Source organism: Sabethes cyaneus, chromosome 2, assembly GCF_943734655.1.
Source record: "Sabethes cyaneus chromosome 2, idSabCyanKW18_F2, whole genome shotgun sequence".
Taxonomy (NCBI): Eukaryota; Metazoa; Arthropoda; class Insecta; order Diptera; family Culicidae; genus Sabethes; species Sabethes cyaneus.
The window spans coordinates 168959899-168981465 of record NC_071354.1 but is presented as its reverse complement, the minus strand read 5'-3'; the positions used below and the strand labels follow the sequence as shown (position 1 = coordinate 168981465).

Here is a 21567-nt window from a genome sequence, read left to right as displayed (position 1 = left end):
TGTATATTGGTAAGCGCCCGAACAAAGTTGTTGTTTTACTTTTTTTCTTTTTGTATCGGACGTGTGGGAAGCGTAAAAAGATGTTAGCCGCATCTTTACCCTTCAGTTTCATACGCCTGGTTTTCCAGGTTTACATATACTCTGAAACAAAAACCATGGTATCTCGTACAATTTTGCAGAAAACGCATGCTTTTTGTAACTACCATGGAAAAGCTATTGAAATTTACCATGATTCTTGTACAAGTAATATGTTCTCAGATAATTTTACCACCTTTCATGGTCATGTCTAGTAATTTTGACTACGATTCTGTTATTTTCGTTATGTATCCGGGTAACGCCGAAGGTAACGCATAGTAATTTTGACCAGAACACTGCTTAAGCTAAACAGAAATCTTTTCTGCAAAAATTCACTGGTGTGTCCTCTTAATTTTACCCTCTAATATGGTAACAATTACCATGATTCTTGTTTCAGTGTAGTTACATATAGTATAGCAAAGGTAAATCATGTATTATTGAGAGTGTAAGTTTTCCAAAAGTTTTCTATGTTTATGCTCTTATTCTTTGTTTAGATAACATTTATTTTGTTCTATTACGTACAGCCTCGTCACAAACAACACGGTTACACTGTCTTACGTTAAGGTGAAATTAGCAGTCATCGATTCTGCCAATTTCAAAAGCAGTTTGTTTGAAACAAAAATTCTGATCATGAAAATATATTTGCTGTGTTCAGTTTGGCAAGAAGAAAGCAGTATGTACATTTTTACTAACAGAACCCCGCGTTTGGGCCCCAAAACTGCTTCCGAAATTGGGCTCTCCAACGAAAAGTTAATGACTGTTAATTTCCCGTTAACCGAAAATGCTAATTGCGTTTGTAAAAAAATGCTAAATCTGGATTATTTTCCCTAATGCTAATGTATATGTCGGAACGAAACAGCAGCATAGCCGTTGTTGCTCTTTCTCTCTCTGACTACAGTAATTTCAGTATGTCGCAGTTTGATCGCAGTTTTAAACTGCTGAGTCCAGTTTGGTGGGAAGTGCGGTATACAATAGAGCATGCTAATTTGCGGTTGTGTTGGTAGTTTGTTTTCCCCCAGTTTGGAAAACGTCATGGAAAAAACAACAACAGCAGCAACAAATCGCGTGTACGTATACGCGGCATAGCTTTCAGCAATCTCAATTATCAATTTGGGCGCACTGCCAAATTAAGCGTGTAGAATTATTTTTGCTGCAAGGGTGCTTAATTTGTTCGGCAAGTTAAATTTTCGGCATCTCAAGCCGGTGCCTTCTACATTTTGACGGATCAATTAGCTGACGTTTTGTTCTTTTCGCTGCAAACATTTTCAGTACGTCGAAGCTGCTGCAATTTTTACAATATTTTCCAATAAAATAGTACAGTTATTCAAGAGTAGGAAATAAAATGGTATGTGGAAGAAACAAAACAGAAGAGCTTTCTTGTTTGCTATAACTAGTGTTATTGGGATAACGAATATTACAAATAACTCGAACGCACCGAAGTTCTAACCTCAAAATTGACTACATATAAATTTCGTTTACAGAAACCGCTGATGTTACAAGGGCACGAGCGTGCCATTACGCAGATCAAATACAATCGGGAAGGCGATTTAATTTTTTCAACTGCGAAAGATCATAAGCCATCGGTATGGTTTTCACTAAACGGTGAACGGTTAGGAACCTACAATGGTCATCAGGGTGCAGTCTGGTGTGTTGACGTCGATTGGACTACGACCAGGTTGATAACCGGAAGTGGTGACATGTCTACAAAGTAAAATAAAGTACCCAAAGCGTAAGACAATTTGTTAAATGTTTATCTTTCAGATTGTGGGACGTTCAAACTGGTCAGGTGCTTGGAACGATCAGGTGCAGTTCGGCAGCGCGTACCGCTAATTTCAGTTATTCGGGAAACCAGGCGTCATACTCGACCGACAAAGCTATGGGAAGTAATTCTGAGTTATTCATCATTGACGTAAGAAATGTTGATTCCAGTATCAGCGACCAAAATTCAGTATTCAAGTTTACTATGAATCAACAAACAAAAATTACTTCAATGCTCTGGGGCGCTTTGGACGAAACTGTTATTACTGGTCATGAGAATGGTTCAATCCGGATCTGGGATCTGCGCGCAGCTAGAGAGCTAAACTCGGTCACTGCTCACACTAATGCTATCAATGACATGCAGCTGTCAAAGGATGGAACCATGTTTGTATCCGCTTCCAAGGACAATACTGCAAAGCTTTTTGATTCGGAAAACTTGATGTGTCTAAAGACGTACAAAACTGAACGACCGGTTAATTCGGCTGCTATCAGTCCTATTAATGAACATGTTGTTTTGGGTGGTGGTCAAGAAGCTATGGAAGTCACTACAACTTCGACCAAGGCCGGTAAGTTCGATTCGCGATTCTTTCATCTTGTATACGAAGAAGAGTTTGCTCGCGTTAAGGGCCATTTCGGCCCTATCAACAGTCTGGCCTTCCACCCGGATGGTAAAAGCTACGCGACAGGAGGAGAAGATGGTTTTGTGCGTGTTCAAGTTTTTGATCCTTCGTATTACGAATACGTATTTGAGTAAACGACTTCGGTATATCGGTAATTAAAGGTTTCAAGACTTGAAATTTATTAGGGAAAAAATTGTCCAGAACCGTGTGAAGTCCAAAAAAATTTGCGGCTATTGTAAACGTCATACATCGTTTAGTATAAACAAAAATAACTCCAGTACTAAACGCCAGCTCCTTTGCCTGAATAAAAGTTGGATGCTGCTAAAAAATTGATTTTTATTTCGGAGAAATAGGTATGAATATGATGGTTAAAACAAGTCTCTTAACAGTGACATCGCAATGTCATTGTTCTTCAGCCCAGCCGTTAGTTTTTTGAATTTTGAAACTAGAAAGTAAAAAATGTCAATGGATGTTATTCAGAAAAAAATCAGACTTCATTTTTGGTTTTTCGCTCAGGAGATCAGGAGATGCTAGAAATGATCGGGTATTAAAATTTAAATACCGAACCCGACCCGCACTCGGTTTAAAATAAAAAGTGTCCAACCCGAAAATATTTCTCTCTCGAACCCACCGGGTACGGGTAAGGATGCGGATTTCGGGTAAATTTTCTGCTACCAGACCATCTCTAGTAGTTGCTCATTTGATTACAGCGCCTTAACGAAACAGAATTCGAAAAATAGTGTAAAGAGCAATTGTAGAGTTAATTATTATCTACAACAGGGATGGTCTGATCACTTTGATTCATTTGACAGTATCGTCTCAGCGGAGCAAGATTTGACGAAGTTATGTACGGGACATTTTTGAAACTGGTTATTATCTACAATTTTGCTGAAAAAAGTTTTGCTGTATCTTTTGATAGTTACGGTGCTACAATGCTAGTATCTCTTTAGAAACTAAATGAACGTTCACTTAGTTAATAATGAGGAACTAGCATTGTAGCTCCGTGACCACAAAAGATACAGCAAAAATTCATTCAGCAAAATTGTAGATAATAACTAGTTCCATAAATGTCCCTTCCATAACTTTGTCAAATTTTGCTCGACTGAGACATTACTGTCAAATAAATCAAAATTGAGTCAAAGTGAACGAACCATCCCTGATCTATAATATTGTTTAAGAAAGTTTTTTCTTTTCTATTTATGGCGCTATGGGGCTACTACCCCGCTTATTTGGCTTGAACATTCGGCGATTAGACAACCCGCGAGTTGCCAAAGTTTGTAGTAGTGCCTACAAATGACAACGGTGCACCGGCTTGCGATCTTTAAGAATTCCGGCGAAAAATCGGTCAAGGATCGCTAGCAACGACACCTTACTGGATAATTTCAAGGATTTAGGAGGAGAAACTACCGAAGGAGTGACTGGAAGGTGTAGTCTGTCCCATCTACAAAAAGGGTGATCGGTTAGATTGTTGTAGGGTAACCAACCCCTCAACAGCTGTACATAATTTGGACACTTACAGCAAAATCAAATGGAAGTGTCCAAATTATGTACAGCTGCTGAAGGGGTCCAGAATAGGTTGGTTACCCAAATTACTGCGGCATTACGCTGGTCAACGCCACACACAAGATGCCCCCCCCCCCAGATTTTGTTGCGTGGTCTATCCCTAATAGCAAGAGCATTCGTAGGGCAGAATCAGGCGGGCTTTATGGGGGGCGCATACTACTACTACTACGGATCAAATTTTTACTCTCCGACAAATCCCTCCAGAAATGTCTAGAGTACAACGTGCCCACGCATCATATTTTCGTGGATTTCAAGGCAGCATACGATACAGTCGAACGCGAACAGCTATGGCAGTTGGCAGATAATGCACGAGTCATTACTTGAGATCATGGGACGGTGGAGACAATTTACGCCAGATTGAAAATGGAGGCTTGGAGGATTGGATTACAAATCAATATTTCGAAAACCACATACAGTGGGATTTCGAATTTGGCATGGTTCGATTTTGGCATGCCTCGATTTTGGCAACAAAAGTATCCGTTTTCGGCAGCACAAAATATTTTACTTTTAAAAATATGCTTATATCAGTTAGTTTCCGCATATGTACATACTTAAAATGACGAAAAAATATTGCCCTAATTGTGTTCATGAAAAAAGTTTGCGGTTATAGAATGTTTCGAGCAATAATATTTTTATTGCCGTAGGACTACGTCTTACGGCAGGTCGCCAAAAACTTACTTGCATCGCACGGATAGGCGGATTTTGTAAACATAAAAAGGTTGCAATCATTGGTTAATAATATTTAGTCAATTTCTAACGCACTTACATTCAATTTTTTCATGTTAAAAAAGGGTCTCGATTTTGGCAACATAGGCGACGCGCAACGAATTGGCAACGAGTAGTCCAGGACCGAGTACAATGGTGGTCATATTTAAGAAAATAGTTATTTAAAAAATAGCTTAGTTAGGAGGTGCGATGCTACGTGGTTTCCGGCCACTTAACTTACAACTACATTAACTGCATTTCATAGTTAAGTCATAGAGAACAGACATCCATTCAGGAACAATTTTTTTGGGAATTCTTGGATAAAATTTCAAATTAAAATCACCTAATATGCTAGAGTCACCACCACTATAGTTTCCCAACTAAATGATTCTTTTGATTTGCACACTGACAACCTTTCGCTCCTCTGGCGCTAGTATATATGGACAATAAGCGTTATGCTAGCGCCAGAAGCTAGCTGTTGTGAGTTTAGTGTAGAATTTTATGCGCCTTCAGCGACATCATCACTATAGTTTCCCAACTGATTTGACATAAGTTTTATCCAAGTGGGGACCTTTCGCTTGGATGTCTGTTCTCTGTGGTTAAGTTACAACTGTTGTTTTGGACAGACGGCTGATGCACTCGACTTTTGTTCCAGCTAATCAAACACCTACTTTACAGAGGAAACATTGGCCGCAAATATTCTCAAAGACGTATTGTTCCTTGCAGCAATTTTACGATTTTTGTCAAGCAAGGAGGGGTGCAGTGGGGAGACAATAACGAAAAGCTGATGGTTCAATTTGCTTAATTGCAAATTTGTGTGGTAAACGCAGAAAATAACCATGCTTAAAATTTTCGCGTGGGACTCTAAATAGGAGCAAACTCCACAATACATTGATTGTAAATTTACTCAAATGACGCAACTATATTTATTTCATTTCATTACCTGAAAACTATATTAGGTAATATCACAATATCAATTGATTATTACATGGAAGAGTGTTAATGCTGAAAGGAGTTTCTTATAATCCAGGAATGTGCAGAAGTATCTCTGTTTGTGGGTCCACCCAACCCTTTTTGACCCCTACTTATCAGCATTAACGTGAAATTAATTAGATAATTTAATTTGGACCTATTGTCACAGAGAACAGACATCCATTCAGGAACAATTTTTTTGGGAATTCTTGGATAAAATTTCAAATTAAAATCACCTAATATGCTAGCGTCACCACCACTATAGTTTCCCAACTAAATGATTCCTTTGATTTGCACACTGACAACCTTTGGCTCCTCTGGCGCTAGTATATATGGACAATAAGCGTTATGCTAGCGCCAGAAGCTAGCTGTTGTGAGTTTAGTGTAGAATTTTATGCGCCTTCAGCGACATCATCACTATAGTTTCTCAACTGATTTGACATAAGTTTTATCCAAGTCGGGACCTTTCGCTTGGATGTCTGTTCTCTGTGCTATTGTATGTCTGCTTACATATCATTGGGGCCAAATCCAGCCCGTTGATTAATAATAATAATAAATATAGGGACGACTCAAATATGACGTCCACCAAATTTCTGCTTTTTTAGACCCGCCTGCCCCCTCCCCCTCTGTCCGATTGTGTTACAAAGCTCAACCTTCCCCCTCATTTGGACGCCACACAAACTCAAAATAAAGATGAAAAGCGTGTTGAAAGTACAAAAAGTGGTTCATAAAAGTATACTATAGCTTAACCTTTTAAGAGTTGTCTGACCTTAAGGCCCCCATAAGGTTTTGCAAGGTGACGTCACGAATGAACCGGAATGAACGCAATTCACCCATCTGACATCCACTCGTGGTTTACTATTTGTTAGGCGAAAGCGATATGCATAAATTGGAGTTAAACGTATTAAAAGCGTATTATCCAGCAGTGTCGCCCTCCAAACTACTCGGAATGGCAGCTTTGTGCTTTTCCGACTGCCGTTAAGACCTTTAAGCAATATTCAGTTTCAATATGTCAACCCATGTTCTAAGTCCATGTAAACAAACCACTGATAGACGTCAAAGAAGTGAGGTTATGTTCGCCCGTGCAAAACCTTATACACGTACGTACATGTTGGCCGAAAATGCTGGCGAATTCATGTTCGCCCAACTCGCTCGCCGGTGTGTGAGTGCTACGAACTAAACTGACAGAAGAAAATGTTCGGCTCGCCGCTCGACCGGAATGACCCTCCAACATTTTGTTCATTTCCAACCCAACATATGCGTACGTGTATGGGGGCCTTTAGAGTTATCTTTTTAACAAAATTGAAGATAGAATTAACAAAAGGGCGAATGCCGCAAGCGTAAACAAACCGAGTGAGGATTGATTTTCCCATGCTGGTCCAGCAAAAAATAACTCTCACCCGTTTTGTTTACATATGCGACATTCGCCCTTTTGTTGATTGATAATCGTGTAAATCGGAGTAGTCTAAATAGGGGCAACTGTCGCAATATTATATATTAATTCTACTTATAGCGAATTTGTTTATTCAATCCGGGTTGGAACTGGATGAATTTTATCTGTCAGATAGGAGCAAATCGAGGGGCAAGACACTGTTGAAAATATATTACTTTTCCCTATGGAAATATTTTTCCAACCTTAATATATTGACCTTTCCCACCCATAATATAACCTAAAGCCCTATAAAGTTACATTTATTTATACATTTATAGGGTTTTAATAGGGCCTAATATATTAATATTATGATAATATTATGAAGTGTCTTGCCCCTCGGAGCAAATGAACACAAAAAAGTCATCCAGTTTTAATCCGGATTGAATAAACAAATTCGCTATTAGTCGACAAAATGTCGATCAACATTTGAAAAGGGCGGATAAGCCAAGCGTCAAACAAACCGAGCGGGAGCTATTTTTTGCTGGAGCAGCATAGGAAAATGAACTCTCACTCGTTCTGTTTGACAGTTGGCTTATCCGCCCTTTTCAAATGTTGGTCGACAATTGAAGATAGAATTAACAAAAGGGCGAATGTCGCAAGCGTAAACAAACCGAGTGAGGGTTGATTTTCCTATGCATAGGAAGCATAGGAAAATCAACCCTCACTCGGTTTGTTTACGCTTGCGACATTCGCCCTTTTGTTAATTCTATCTTCAATTGTTCAGAATGATTAGCATGGGCCCATTGTATGCGTTCTTTGATTCTTTGCCTTGCTTTTTCAGTGAATTTCACTTCTTCGTTAGATAATTTTTTGGTAGAGTGTACAATGTTTAATGTTTTGCTGCAAAGGCTGAACTTGAGAACTGTCAATTCCGTCAAATTGATCAATATTAAAAATTCCAAAGAAGCAACAAACTGATAAACAAAGGATGGTAAAATATTTTTATAGCGTTTAATTTTACTTTTAACCTTACAAACGGTAATGAATTGGTGACTGGTAGAAGGAAACGTTTTCTGTGCAGATATGAAATGTAGTTAATGCAAATGGAAGTGGTTTTAAAGTGTGTAATAGTGCAGTTGTCTGCCAAAAACTAGACGTTTGCCCCTCGTTGAAACGAATATTGATTTTTCCTTGTGCTGGTCAGGTTCCCAAATCAAGCAGCAGTTCAAATAGCAGCTGGTTGATCTTAAAGCGAGTGTCAACGCTAAATTTGCGTGTGTCAAGATCGGCAATAAACAAATATGTGTCTAGATCTGCGGCGTAAGTTCGACGGCAGACCCGAAAGGAACAACAGTACAGTGTAAATCCGGAAGGAACACAAGCAGTAAACAGCACTTTTATGTTCTGTTTCTTCGATTGCGAATGATTGAAGACTAAGGTAACATTGTGTTTCTATATTTTGTATGATCAAACACTAATAGGATTACAGAAATAGAATATAAATAAAAACGTTTTGTTTGGTGTATCATTTATTGCATAACATTGAAAGCGTTGCTTGCAGCATATTCTATAAATAACTATAAATGTATAGTTTGTCGGAAATTGTGGCAAAAATGTGCACTAATTTGCGACAGATAACATGTAGAGAAGTTGTTACCTCGTCAGACTATTCAATTTTCATTCAAATAGTTTCCAGGACGAGAGTGAATCAATACTACATAATATTTTGCGATAGTGTAAAAAGCACAATTCACTACAACATAAGTTTTGTTACGGGTTACAAAACAATTGATGGAACTACCGATTACACTCTGCATAACCGTAATGCTTTTACCTATTCCAGATGTAGTGCTTGTTAGCGAGCGGCGCATTTAATCGCATTACTTTGTGACGCAAACAACGGTTTGACGTCGCAGTTGCGCGTTCCTTTGCTTCACCATAAATTTGCTTTCTGTACCTGTTTCCATCAGTACTTGCTTTTGGGAATTAGCATATCCTCTGAAAACATTCCAATCTCTGGGATTTTCTCTTTATAGTTTGCCAGTCTATTCAAAAATTCGTTTTCGTATCGATGTTTTATCAAATATGGCAAAAATGCATTCAATTGTTCGCTCAATACTTACGGTTTTGTTCAAAAGTTATGTTGTAGCGACATGTATATTTCATAAAAGCGCATGTTTATGTTTTAAATATTATCAGGCAGGTTTGTTTTAGGTTTAGGTTCTATACATCACACGCGGATTTTCATCTTATCCAAATTTTACAGCTCCTTAACATATGTACTGCTTTCTTTTTCAAGATAATGTTATAATTACGTCCCAAAAGCAATCATTTCAATTGAAATGCGCGGCATAACTCTGACTCAGTTTCAGTAAGAGGCCAACCAAATATAACGTCTCACAAATTAACATTTTTACCGACACGCTTCCCTTATTCTTATTCTTATTCTCACACAAACTCAAGAAGTTCAAAAATATTTTGATTTGAAGACATGGAATCTAAAACCTTCTTATGAGTAGAATTTATTGTAATGTAGAGTCAGGTACGTTTCTAACACTTAAATCAATTTAATAATGTTTCACAATTTTTTATTTAAAAAATACAGTAAAAGTATATTAAGGTGAAATGAGTCGTCATGATTTTGTGAATTTCAACAGCAGTTTTTTCGTTCAAAATAAAATTCTGTTCATGAAAATATATTATTCTCTTTGTTCAGATTGGCAAGAAGAATGTAGTGAATACATTTTTGAAAACAGATACCCTGTTTTGGGCCCAAAAACTGCTTTCGAAGTTGGTCTTTCTGACGAAAAGTTAATGATTGCTAATTTCCCGTTACGACTCATTAAAGCATGTTTCACAGCTCTACAATTTAAGGAACTTGAAATTTGAAATATATAATTTTGACAGCCAAAACCTTTTGAGTGTCAAAACTGATTCGAATCAATGAAGTATTATTTTTCATATTGATAGCAAAAGTAAATTAATTTGGTCATTCGGGTCATGCTTTTTAGGTCCGATAACAATAACCTAAAGGGACTCTGCAAAAAGTTGGATAGATTCAGTTTTTTTTTCAATATAATGAAAAGTTAGTTCATAACATATAGGGCAATGCCATTTTGCGAATAGACAATATTATCAGCAGATTATCGAATCTATTAACACATTTGAAGCGATTGTATATTTGGAAGTTATTTGTTTATCTGTCGTGACAATATTTTTATTCGCACGTTCGATGATGACGCAGTTGCCGAGTATTTTTCGAAACCCTGTAAACCAAGTGCCAGGCACAAAAAGTGTGCGGTCAATTGAAGATAGTAGCATTAGAATGATTCGAATTGAAAGCTTCCAATGGGGATACCTAATAGAAAGAACTAGGAATACAAACCGTTTACTAATTATGTGCCACGTTTTTCTATTTCCAGATCGTCGACAGAGCGTACAGAGCGTTTGACCCCTGCCGGACGAATCGGCTAAAGCGACGACGTTATATAAAAGCAACAACAGTAACAACAACTGTTGTAAGAAGTGACTCGTTTTTTGTTGCATTCGTGTTCTACGCGCGAGAAGGAAAGCAGTCGTTATTATTCCTTCGTCTGAATAACTGGACGCTGCCACATACCTAATGGAAGTTACTAAACTGAAGTGGTTGGTGAATTATGTTTTGATCCGTAATTATAGACCAGAGCAAGTGAATTAGTGTACGAAAGTGTTGTCACTGTCGAGGAAAGATCTTGTTCTTACTGTGTAGTAACCGAACGTGAACGTGATAGCACTAGAGTTGCGGTTTTAGGTTTGCTCGCTAGGCGTTTTATCGGCGGCATGGGAGGATCGGTCAGTCAGGTTTTCCGATCTGGGAGTGCCCTGCTGTCCAATCGTGACGGGCACAAAGTTTCGGAAACGACGGTCGATAAGGTGAACACAATATTCGACGCACTCAGGGCGAATCCAAAGATTTCGATTCAGCGGTTGGAACCGCTACTGCTGCAAATACCGAAGGTAAATTGAACATGGTTTTGTTTATGAATTTATGTTACAGAATTATTACACTTACTTTACATGATTTAGTTTCAAGATTTTTGAATTACGCAGTTTTTATGAGAATTTTTAAATTGACATGGTTTATTTTTATGACTATTTATGAATTAACTCGGCTTTTTACAACAATTTTTGAATTTGATTTTTGGATTTTGAATAGTCTTTTTTAATTACCGCGGATTTTGTTTTGTTTTGTTCTACAACTTTTGTGAAGACAATTTATTTTTATATACTCATTTGAATATTTGTATCATCCTAATAGGTGGATATATGGCCAACAATATGATGTAAAACGATGGGCTATATTCTATTAATGAACTTCTCTGAAGAACCAATCCTTGAAAAATTACGCATTTGAACGCTTTAAAAACTATTGTGATTTTGATAGTTTCGTTCCACGCATTACTGTAATAAAATTTTTTGGTTTTTTCTGATTTTTCAAAAAGGTATAGTGTCTTCAAAAAAGTTGTATTATACACTAAAATGAGCATGATTCCGATAGATTTCGATAGATACTGTAAATACTATATCCAGCAAGGTTGCTTATTTTAGTGTGTTCTATTACTTTTCCGAAGAAACGTCCATTTTTTGATAAGCATTTTTTACGCAATCGCTAATGATCGTGTTTTTGCGATTCGCCACCACTGTTAAATTGTTATTAACTTTTAGAGCTGTGCGGGAATTTCGTTTGAATTTTGACCTTATTCAAATCTCACAACAAACTTTCACAAGGGTTGGCCTCTCTTGCTGGCTCTTAGTGAGGGAGTAGAGACTAGGCTAGACGAGGTTCTATTTCTACGAATCTGAGAAATCAGTAATTTCTCTAATTTGACTGAACTGAGTTTCCCTCGCAAAAACCTACTGTTTTACCTGACTCATAACGAATATACGTTATATATGGGGAGGGTCTCGTAACTCATAAACTTTGTGGTTTTTCGTTTAATTGATCATAAATTCGAATAGAGCATACAAATATCAACTATATAACATAGGAAATTACATGCTTACTCCAAAAATAAAAGCATGAGAGATTTTAGAATTTCAGAAATAGGGGTTCGTTATGAGTCAAGTAACACAGTTGTTTATTACTTTCTACTAGTAAGCAAAATGACATTTCAAATATTCAAGCGATGAGTGCTAACGGTTTTCATGGTTTCCATCATTTGCTAGCCACCATCGATCTTGTCTAGCCATCTTACACACTGTGTTTTTTTTGTTTTTGCTTTCAAAAAAATTGCTTGCGATATGTTTGTTCCACTGAAGTCTACTGGCTTACAATGGCGATCTCTGGAAACAGTGCGTACAGTTCTTGGTTTATACTACTTCGCCATACTTTGTCTTTTGTCTGTACTCCAGTGTTGATAGTCGCATCAATCACAAAATGGAAATCAATTAGGGGTTTGCACAACGTCAACTTCATTTGCAATTCCCCGTGATGGAAGAAAGGCTGGAAATGTTCTTGGAGCTACTTTTTTACATGTGTTTTGTTTTCGACGCATTCGCACGGTCGCAGTTTCGTGTTATAATGAGAAAGTTATCAGGAAAGCCAAGGAGCCGAATCATCCTCGATAAAACCATAGTATTTGTGAAGATTCCAGATCTCCATAGCTGGGGTCAGTCCCGGCGTAGTGGTTAGCATTCACGCCTCTCACGCCGAGGACCTGGGCTCAAATCCCAACCCCGCAGAAGTCACGAATGACCCAAGCTGGTTAAAGTGACTATAATCTAACAAAAAAAAAAAAAAAAAAAAAACGCACGCACGCAAGACAGCACATGATATATAATAGCCTTGATAGTTTGTGTATCAGGAAATATTGCTCGATGCTGTTCTTAATCGACTGTATCATGCGCAGCTTTAAAGTCTTCTAATGGTTGATCGCGGCGTTGTTCGAACTTTCACTTCTATTATGTGGCATTGGGTTCAAAAAAAAACAACTGCGAGGGTCGTAATAATTGTCGCAGTAGTGGCTTTTTGAACCATATGCCATTTGAACCATAATAAAGCAAAGCCTAGGTGCTACATTCCGTTATCGAAACTTAACCTTCTGTTTTTATACGACAGACTTCGCAGCCAACTGTTAGAGTACAGGACAATTGCAGAGCCAATTGCTACGATCCTATTGACTCTAACAGCCTCTCCCAGCCGAGATTCGAACATACGACGACTGGCTTATTAGCCCAGTATCATACCTCGAAGCCAACTGGGAGGCTTGCCTTTATAATATACAGATAAAAAATTGCATGTTCCTGATTTACTGTGATAGAAGTCATAATGAGATTCGGAAAAATATTTTGTGAGTGGTGTAGATTAGCTCAACACTCTGGTGCTCTTTGGTTGACCTCGCCATTTGGTGGAAATTTTTATAAGTTCTACAAATCCTAGATCAGGGACTTCTTTTTGTATATTAGCATATACTCATACCTTGTCATTATGGTACAATCTACCTAATCCAGTGGTGGCCACGGTATAAGCATAATGCGGGCTAAATCAGTTCTCTTCGATAGATCCGCGGCCCGAAATTCAATCTATAGTTTCCGTCCACCATCCATCAAACCTGTCCGCGGGCCGCAAGGACCATATTCAAGAGCGGCAGTTTGGCCATCATTGATCTAATCAAATACATAGTTTGATTTAGCACGTTAATTTGAAATATTTTTTTCATGCAAAATTTGAAAAATTGAAGTAAACTTAAAAAATAACTTGTGCTTTAGAACAGTGGTTCCGAACCTTTTTTGGTTCGCGAATCCCCTGGCGGAACTTCGTATGCTATTTGGAAAGTGCCCGTTTAGAAAACACTGCCCTAGAAAGTTAATGGCACTATAGTTGCAGCACTCATGACCTCTTTCTCCCACTCCTTCCGGTGGAGCTTCATTCTCCCAGATCTTGGAAATAGTGTGCATTGCTTAAGTAACTGTTTCTCTAGCTGGCGGCTTAGTTATCGTTCACCCTATCAATCTCTGGCTCGATCTCGTGAAAGCCAGAGATTGGTTTCCAGTCCGATGCTACTCCAACGTCAGTTCTATTTCCACTTCTACTAGCTAGATCACCATTCAGGTGCTCATCGAGGCTTCCACCTGTCGACTTCCTTCGGTTTTTCGTTTGTGAACAAGATCTCTTTCTGTACATAACCTCTGAGGGATTGGTTAATCTACTCGTACAAGCTTCCATGTATTATTGCATAGCTTCCATGTTTTATTGCAGACACGGGGCAACTATTTCACCCCCTCATAATCACGGTTTTCCTGCTCTCGTTTATTTACTGCCGATCGGTGCCCCTATAGCGCCCAGTTAGTTTCGAGGTACGATGCTGATATTTAAACATACGCTCCTTCCTGGCAAGGTTCTGCAGCGCTATACCGAACTAAAAGATAATCCAGCAGGATCCTGTATCTACTCCGGGTATTCATTAATCTACAACTCCGAGTACCGAAATTCCATTTATCCTACTTAATTCATCGCTTGATATACGTAGGTATTCTCTTTTTAATTTCTCATAGTAAGTTTTTCTGCTGTATTGTTGGAGTAAGGAAAAATATAAATGTAAGTTATTTTAGCTAGTTATAGACACCACATTTCGATCTCCTCTCCCATGAAGTACAGACGCTGTTTTTGGCCCTCTACTTGAAGAATGGACGTGTTTTCTAAGTGCCATTAGCTAGTTCTAAGAATTAACTGAACATGAAATGAAGGTGGTCGAACGTAGAGCATACATTTTGCATGCTAACTTAGGGTGTTGATTACCTGCGAAGTCAGGGAAAACCTGGAAAAGTCAGGGAAATTCGTTTCAACCTAGAAAATTCAATGAATGTCAGGTAATTTCATTTGAAGTTATCACTTTTGGTATTGGTAGTGTAGTGAGCATACCGGAAAAGGCATAGCTTCACAAAGATAACTTTCATATTAAGTATTTGGCACCTTTTTGTTCTATGCCTTCGGGTTTGCCCATGTCACGTTATGCGCGCAGTCTAACAATCTGCTATACACATATTGCAAAGAGTTTCGAAGTTTAGAATATTCTGATTTTAATCGATTTTGGTTTCAATTGGAAAAGCTCGCAGTCTAATTCAACACTATCAATATTTTTGGATTCTTTGATACTGTCCGGTTATGTAGTTCAAAGTTAGTGTTTAAAAATCTATTTATTTTGTATAGAAAATTACATAAACAGTCTATACTAGGTTGGTGGACATTGACACGCAAAGCGTATGTTTATAGTCTGTATCTGTACAGGACTATTGTTGGAACAATACGTTCCCTGTTTTCTTCCCCGTTCACTTCATTCTTGACTTCTATGCTTCAAGAACAAGTAGGGTATGTTGCTGCTTCGTCGTAATTGCCTATTCCCGTCCTATCCAACTCAAATTATTAAAAATATCAGGAATTTTTATGATACTCAATGCCAAATTAGTTATTCCCCAATATTTTAATTTGTTGACTATCATACGCGATCAATCCAAGTGAGCTGAGATCTATTTAAATTTAAAAATTTAAAAAATTTTCATCAAAGAATTCCTAGCAGTCAGATTTCCTACGTTTTTTCGTGCGACGAAGAAGACTATTGAAGAAGAAGATTGAAATGTCGACTAATCGTTTCAATTTCCGTCATTCATAAAATAAAAATAACTCACGCAACGCATTGTCGTTATTCTGCAGCCGAAAAAACTTGCATGACCAGCAGAAATTTTGCAGAATAATATTTGTTATGCCATCCTACACAAATGCATGAGCGCTAGCTTTGTAAACATTATTGTTTGTTTTTAGTTCGGACGATGAAAAATTTTGATAGGCGGATTTTAAAACGGTACGACGAATTTAAGAAATATAGTCAGTTGCGTAATTTCAATAAAATGCTTTACTAATCGCTTTTTAGTGAATTCAAAGTGCACGGATCGGAAGGTAAGTGTGTTTGAGGCAAATCAGCACAAGAACTTTTGGAGTTTTCATTAAATCCACCTAAGAAATGATGAAAATTAGAGTGGCTTTCCTTACTACGACGGGAAGTAGAAATAAACCCTATTCAGTGAGTCTTGGAAGTTGTCATTTAGAAAAAGACTAACACTTGAAACCGGCAAATTTTGCATCCAGCTAATTTCGGACTTCCGGTTCGAAATCCGACTGTAACCTGAACGAAGACGAATCAAACTAACCAGGATCCGATTGAAAATTCGTTGGGACATTTAGCCTGAATGGGCCGGAACCCCGACTTTATTTTGATTTTGTTGTCGATTACCACTGAAAACCTATGTTTAATTCGTTTTCGACGAAGAGACCATTTTAGCTTCCAAATTCTGATTTAGTCTAACAAACCAGATGTCATGTATTTGAAACTCCACTGTAAGCGACAGAATCAATAGAATCGCAAATCCGAAGTTGTCCTCAATAAAGCTGGCTGGAAGTAGGTCAAACAAAAGCAAATAATAGAATGAACCTGCTATGCGTCATCGTTGAGTCATTTGGTTCAAGAGTTTTTATGATTTTGAGGAACCAATATTTCCTTAAATTTTGTTAACAAATCGAAATATCCGGTCAGACAAATCAGTTTTTGTATCAGCAAATTTCTTCAAATTATATTCTAGACTAAAGACCAACTTTTATGCTTTCTGTTTTTCACAGTTAAATGTTTGAAGTCGATTTATTATGGTTTTTCATTAACATATGATCAACTACTAATATCCCCCTCCCCCTCTCTTACCTTTTTGCTCTTTCTTCATCACTCTAAAATTTCATTACTTTCTTCTACCGTCCCTTCGTCATAAGTACTGTTTTTCTGTTTTGTTGTTTTGTTAGTCTTTCAAATGTGCTGCTTACCAAAAGCTTTTTGAGAATTCTATCGATAATAAAATCTGAAGTATTTAAAAGGTTTGTTTTAAGCCTCTCGACCAACAATGATCCCTGTGGTGGTCCTTGGTCATATATAATTTATATTGTCTAAACATGGCAATATGCATATAATTTTGTTGAAATTCACGGTAAAACAATTTATATCTGTGCTACTAAATCTCCACAACATTAAAACTAAGTGTTATCAATATTATCTGTGAAAGGCTATGTAGTTACAAGCAAGTAAGTGTAACAAATTAGATTTAGTGTACCGAATCCAATTTACGCAGTTCGCAAAATACTGCAATCGTTATTGGATCGGACGATCAAGCCTCACGGTGTGCCTTCCATCTTTGGAGGGAATACTGCCGCCAATCACAATCATGGCACATCTTTGCATGCATGCGCGTCATATTAAACGGTCATCTCACATTCCAGACATAAGCAAAATGATGGTGACGCGCATACAGTAAACTATTGAATATGACCGGCAAACCGAACGGTGATTTATCGCCGCAACGAACATCGGCGGCGACGATGACGATTGCTGACAGCTTCAAGTCTGTATACTGTATTGTTGCCACATATGTTAGCGTTATTACTGAAAAAAAATAATACGGCAAGAAATATTCTAATCAGCTGCGGGGTTTGACGCAATAGCCGACAACGTTTTTTACCGCCTCTTGTTATCATATTATTACGTGACCTGATCTCATTCATTGGGCGCCATTGTGCATCATCATTCTAGAAAGGGTGGCTTGTCGAAGGTCTTGGAACAATTTCAAAGTGAAAATTCCTTTTTATAAAACTCGCGTATCGCGTCTATATTTCTGCTTTGAATGCCATTTAATGTTCATTAGAATATAGGCGATCTCTCCGTAACCCCTGGTAACCAGTTCTAATTGACGACATCGATATTTTCAATTGTTAGTGATCTGGTGATGAACTCTGTAGATGAGACTAAGCTGGCTCCCACGATGCAACGATTCGTTATTTACATACTTTGGAGGCACGGTTCGCAGCTGCAAAGCACGCGAATCTTCCAACGCGATAAGGAACGGTCGAATTAGTTTTTTTTTCGTATGTAGACTCACTAACATACGGTTTGTTTTCTAAGAATATGATGATCGTCGTATGTAACTGAAATGATTTTATTTTTCGGTAGAAATGGACAATCTTTAGTACTTTAGTAGGTGGCTTGAATCATTGTTTTCAATCTGTTGGTTGCTGAAGTTTTACACCTTCCTCTTTTCATTTTTTTCCAGTATGAAAACATCTTAGCAATACACGACGAAACAGGTTACAATCTTCTACAGAAAAGTGTAGGTCTCAATCACATAGAATTAGCCAGATGGCTGTTACAGCGGCACCGTCCAGATGTAAATAGGAGTTCTTGTTCGCTGCCACTGCACATCGCCTGCCTAAAAGGGTTCGTATGATAAAGAATAAGTTGGCTATCCTGAGAGTTAATGGCACTCTTTTTCCTTTGCTTTTAGGTACGAGGAATGTGTAGAATTGCTACTAAAACACGGTGCCAGAATTGATACAGAAGCGAGAATGTGCTTCCCCGGTGTTCATTCTCACAACTGCGAAGAAAGTGGAAAGTACAAAAGTAAGATTGCACCATTGTCCATTCTTATTCAAATATCCTCAACGAAGCTTCATTTTCTTTTGAAGATCAAGGTGACGATGTCGGCGTATGTGAGCGACCGAATACAAAGTTGCAAAATGCAGTCTGTTACGCCATCGACGGCGATCAGATCAACGTACTTAACATCCTAGCGCAAAAGATGGAAGAACCGTGGATGCCATTCCGAGTGCGAAAACCCTTGCTACACATTGCATGCGAACGAGGCGCTTGGAAGTGTGTGCAGCATCTCGTTCAAACCCGGTCGGATGAGATTAATCTCATCAAGGATGAGTACTATCCGATACACCAGGCAGTACTGCACGATGGACGCTTCCTAGAATTACTGATTCAGCATGGTGCCATTACGACAGTGCGTACGTGCACCCAGCAGATGACACTGCTGCATGTCGGTAACTATCGAATTAAGATGAAATGTAAAAAACGAATGTTTTGTTTAACAACTATTGTTTATTTCAGTCATCCTAGCGGCCAGGAAGTCGGCCGAAGATACTCTCAACACCATTCGAATACTGTTAGAACGTGGCTGTAAGGAACTTATCAATAGTCCTGATTCGCTAGGCAATACTCCTTTACACGCAATTATTGTGCGCTACGCACTAGAGGAAGCGAGGTTAGATTTGCTCATTTCAAGAAACTAATAAATTAGGATATTATTTTTTACTTATTTTAATAGGTATGGTTATGACAAGTGGAATAAATGGGATGTTTTGCATCTAGTGCGCTTTCTGCTGCAGAACGGTGCTAAAAGCTCAATCAACCAAACAGGAAACAGCGCATTGGCATGCGTTTTCCGTCATATTCGAGATTGGGAAGTGTGCTATGAGCTGTTAAACATGCTAATAAAGGAAGGAGGTATGTAAAACTTGAATGTCAAATCGAATAACAAATTGTGATTAACCTTGTTCGACAGGCGATCCTAATATTGTGGGAAGAGACGGGTCAGTTCCGATTATGGTGTGTTTAGTACCTCTGATAAACAAAGATCCATTGCATCATTTCACTCATTCAATGAAGGTAAGTTCTTATGCACACCCATCCAGCGGCTAACTTGTAGCCGAAGGGCGCAAAACAGTTAAATTTCATGTGCACCTTCGCACTATTATTACCGCTCTGGTTAGATGTTAACCGACTTAAAACGAATGTTACGTTACCTTTCCAAAGCCGACACAATTACCGATATCGGATTTTTACGGCGTCTATTCCATCTATTGCATAAGGCTATTAGCTTTTTCACTAGCAGTACGAACCTGTCCTTCAAATTACAATCGTAGCTTATGTATATTTCATGTTTGCAGGTCTGCTATCTGAACTGCATTCGAATATTGCTGCAGAATGGCGCCAATCCCAATTGTTCGTATCGGTCCAACTTGACGCCGCTGCACGTGCTGATATTTACCGTGTCCGAAAACTTTACTCTCAACTGTGATACGCAGAAGCGCGCCAACTTCGACTTCATCAAAAATATTCTAATCCTGCTGCTGCAATACGGGCTGGATTGCAACATTACGTCGCAGCACATTCTGCAGTCCGTCATTGACATGATTGTCAACGTTCGTACCTGTCCGGATATTCTATGCGTTTACGAGCTGCTGTTGGTGCTTATTCAGTACGGTACTGATCCGAACATTACTCTGAGTAATAAGCTCATGATGAGCGGTAGTAGTAGTTCGTCCATAAATTACGTGAACGATTTCATTAATTTTGGTGGTATGCGAGCGGTAGGAGCCGGTGAAGTTGCTGGTCCCAGTGGAACTGCACCCGCCGGTTCATCTTCAGCCACTAACGGAGCCGTAGCTACTGTCAATGGCAATGGTAGCGACAATCTACGGAGCTCCTTCCGGAACAACGCACGTAATTATCTGTTATTCTATTACATTATGTTAATTACAAGGAAAGAGTTCATTTTACTGGATCGCGAACAAACTTATCAACGTATTATATATCTGTTCTACTACTCTATGAGGCACGAAACACTATTCAACTGCCTAAAATCACTGCACAATTTGTTCATAGCGCAGGTTCCGAACAAATCTATCGATAATCTAAGGCATTTGATCATCACCCTGTATAAGAAGCCTCGCAGTTTGAAACAACTCTGCCGGGTGTGTATATACAATAGCCTAAACAAAAAGCTTGCCCCTAGCATAAATCGGCTCAACTTGCCGCTTCCCTTGAAAGAATACGTGCTGAACTTTGAAGGATAGGCAGTGTATAAGCCGGCTATATTCGCTATCCAAATCAATCTCTCTCTATAAATATAAATGTCCACGTTTTCAATGTTAGATATCGTGTAAATAGGCTTATAATAAAATGAATCCGGTCGATAGTACACAGAGGAACCTAATAAAACAATCACTACCGATGCTAAAGCAGGACACAAATTGCATTACATTGATGACGACGGGGTGTTAACTGATTACAGGTGAATTAGGAAAACAAAAACCCACAGATATTGCAAATATTTTGTCCCTTCAACGTTTTTCCTGACACAGTTTTTTTTCACAAATCTTTTTCCCACAATTCCGAGCAGAAAAGAAAAACACACTTTAGAATATTCGCTTCACCAGCAACAGTCGACTTCACGTATATTTACAAGATAACAGAATAGTGTTTAAAAAAATGTTTCAATGAAATACAGGTTGGAAATATTGAATGACCGGAATGCTGTTTCCGATGACAATCCTTTGCTTGAATTTCGGTCGGTGCATTATTTAATATAGTGTGAATGCGGTGAGTTTCTTGAGAGAGTCTTGAGGTGATGACAGAATCCTAATCTGGCAAAAAATATTGGCAAATACAACGAACCACGAACCTAGTAAGACCAATATTGATTTTCATCTGATTTTATGTTTATAATCATATTGTTTCTGGATTTCTGTTCTTTTTCGAAGTGTTTTAATACATTTAGTGATGTGGGCAGCCAAAAAAGAGTACTGGATCGTGAATTTTTAACAAAATGGACTGGAATTATCACTCAGCACTGAAACTCAAGGAG

At 38.3% G+C, this 21567-nt stretch overlaps 2 protein-coding genes across 3 annotated transcripts; both read left to right on the top strand.

Moving 5' to 3' along the window:
* The first annotated feature begins 1308 nt into the window (after positions 1–1308).
* Positions 1309–2770, top strand: LOC128734981 (eukaryotic translation initiation factor 3 subunit I). The gene is made up of 3 exons (XM_053829404.1): positions 1309–1420; positions 1557–1783; positions 1837–2770. The coding sequence occupies exons 1-3, from the start codon at positions 1418–1420 to the stop codon at positions 2585–2587; spliced, it is 981 nt and encodes a 326-aa protein (XP_053685379.1). The 5' UTR covers positions 1309–1417; the 3' UTR covers positions 2588–2770.
* A 5286-nt stretch (positions 2771–8056) lies between these two features.
* Positions 8057–21200, top strand: LOC128734251 (ankyrin-3). Of its 2 annotated transcripts, XM_053828328.1 has the most exons (9): positions 8057–8503; positions 10488–11061; positions 18187–18350; positions 18418–18533; positions 18599–18961; positions 19029–19182; positions 19246–19424; positions 19483–19586; positions 19868–21200. In XM_053828328.1, exons 2-9 carry the CDS (start codon positions 10885–10887, stop codon positions 20774–20776), a joined length of 2166 nt encoding a protein of 721 aa, XP_053684303.1. In that variant the 5' UTR covers positions 8057–8503; positions 10488–10884; the 3' UTR covers positions 20777–21200. The 2 variants fall into 2 exon arrangements, with proteins under 2 accessions (XP_053684303.1, XP_053684304.1); XM_053828329.1 differs by lacking the exons at positions 8057–8503; positions 10488–11061 and adding an exon at positions 17700–17809.
* Positions 21201–21567: the final 367 nt, after the last annotated feature.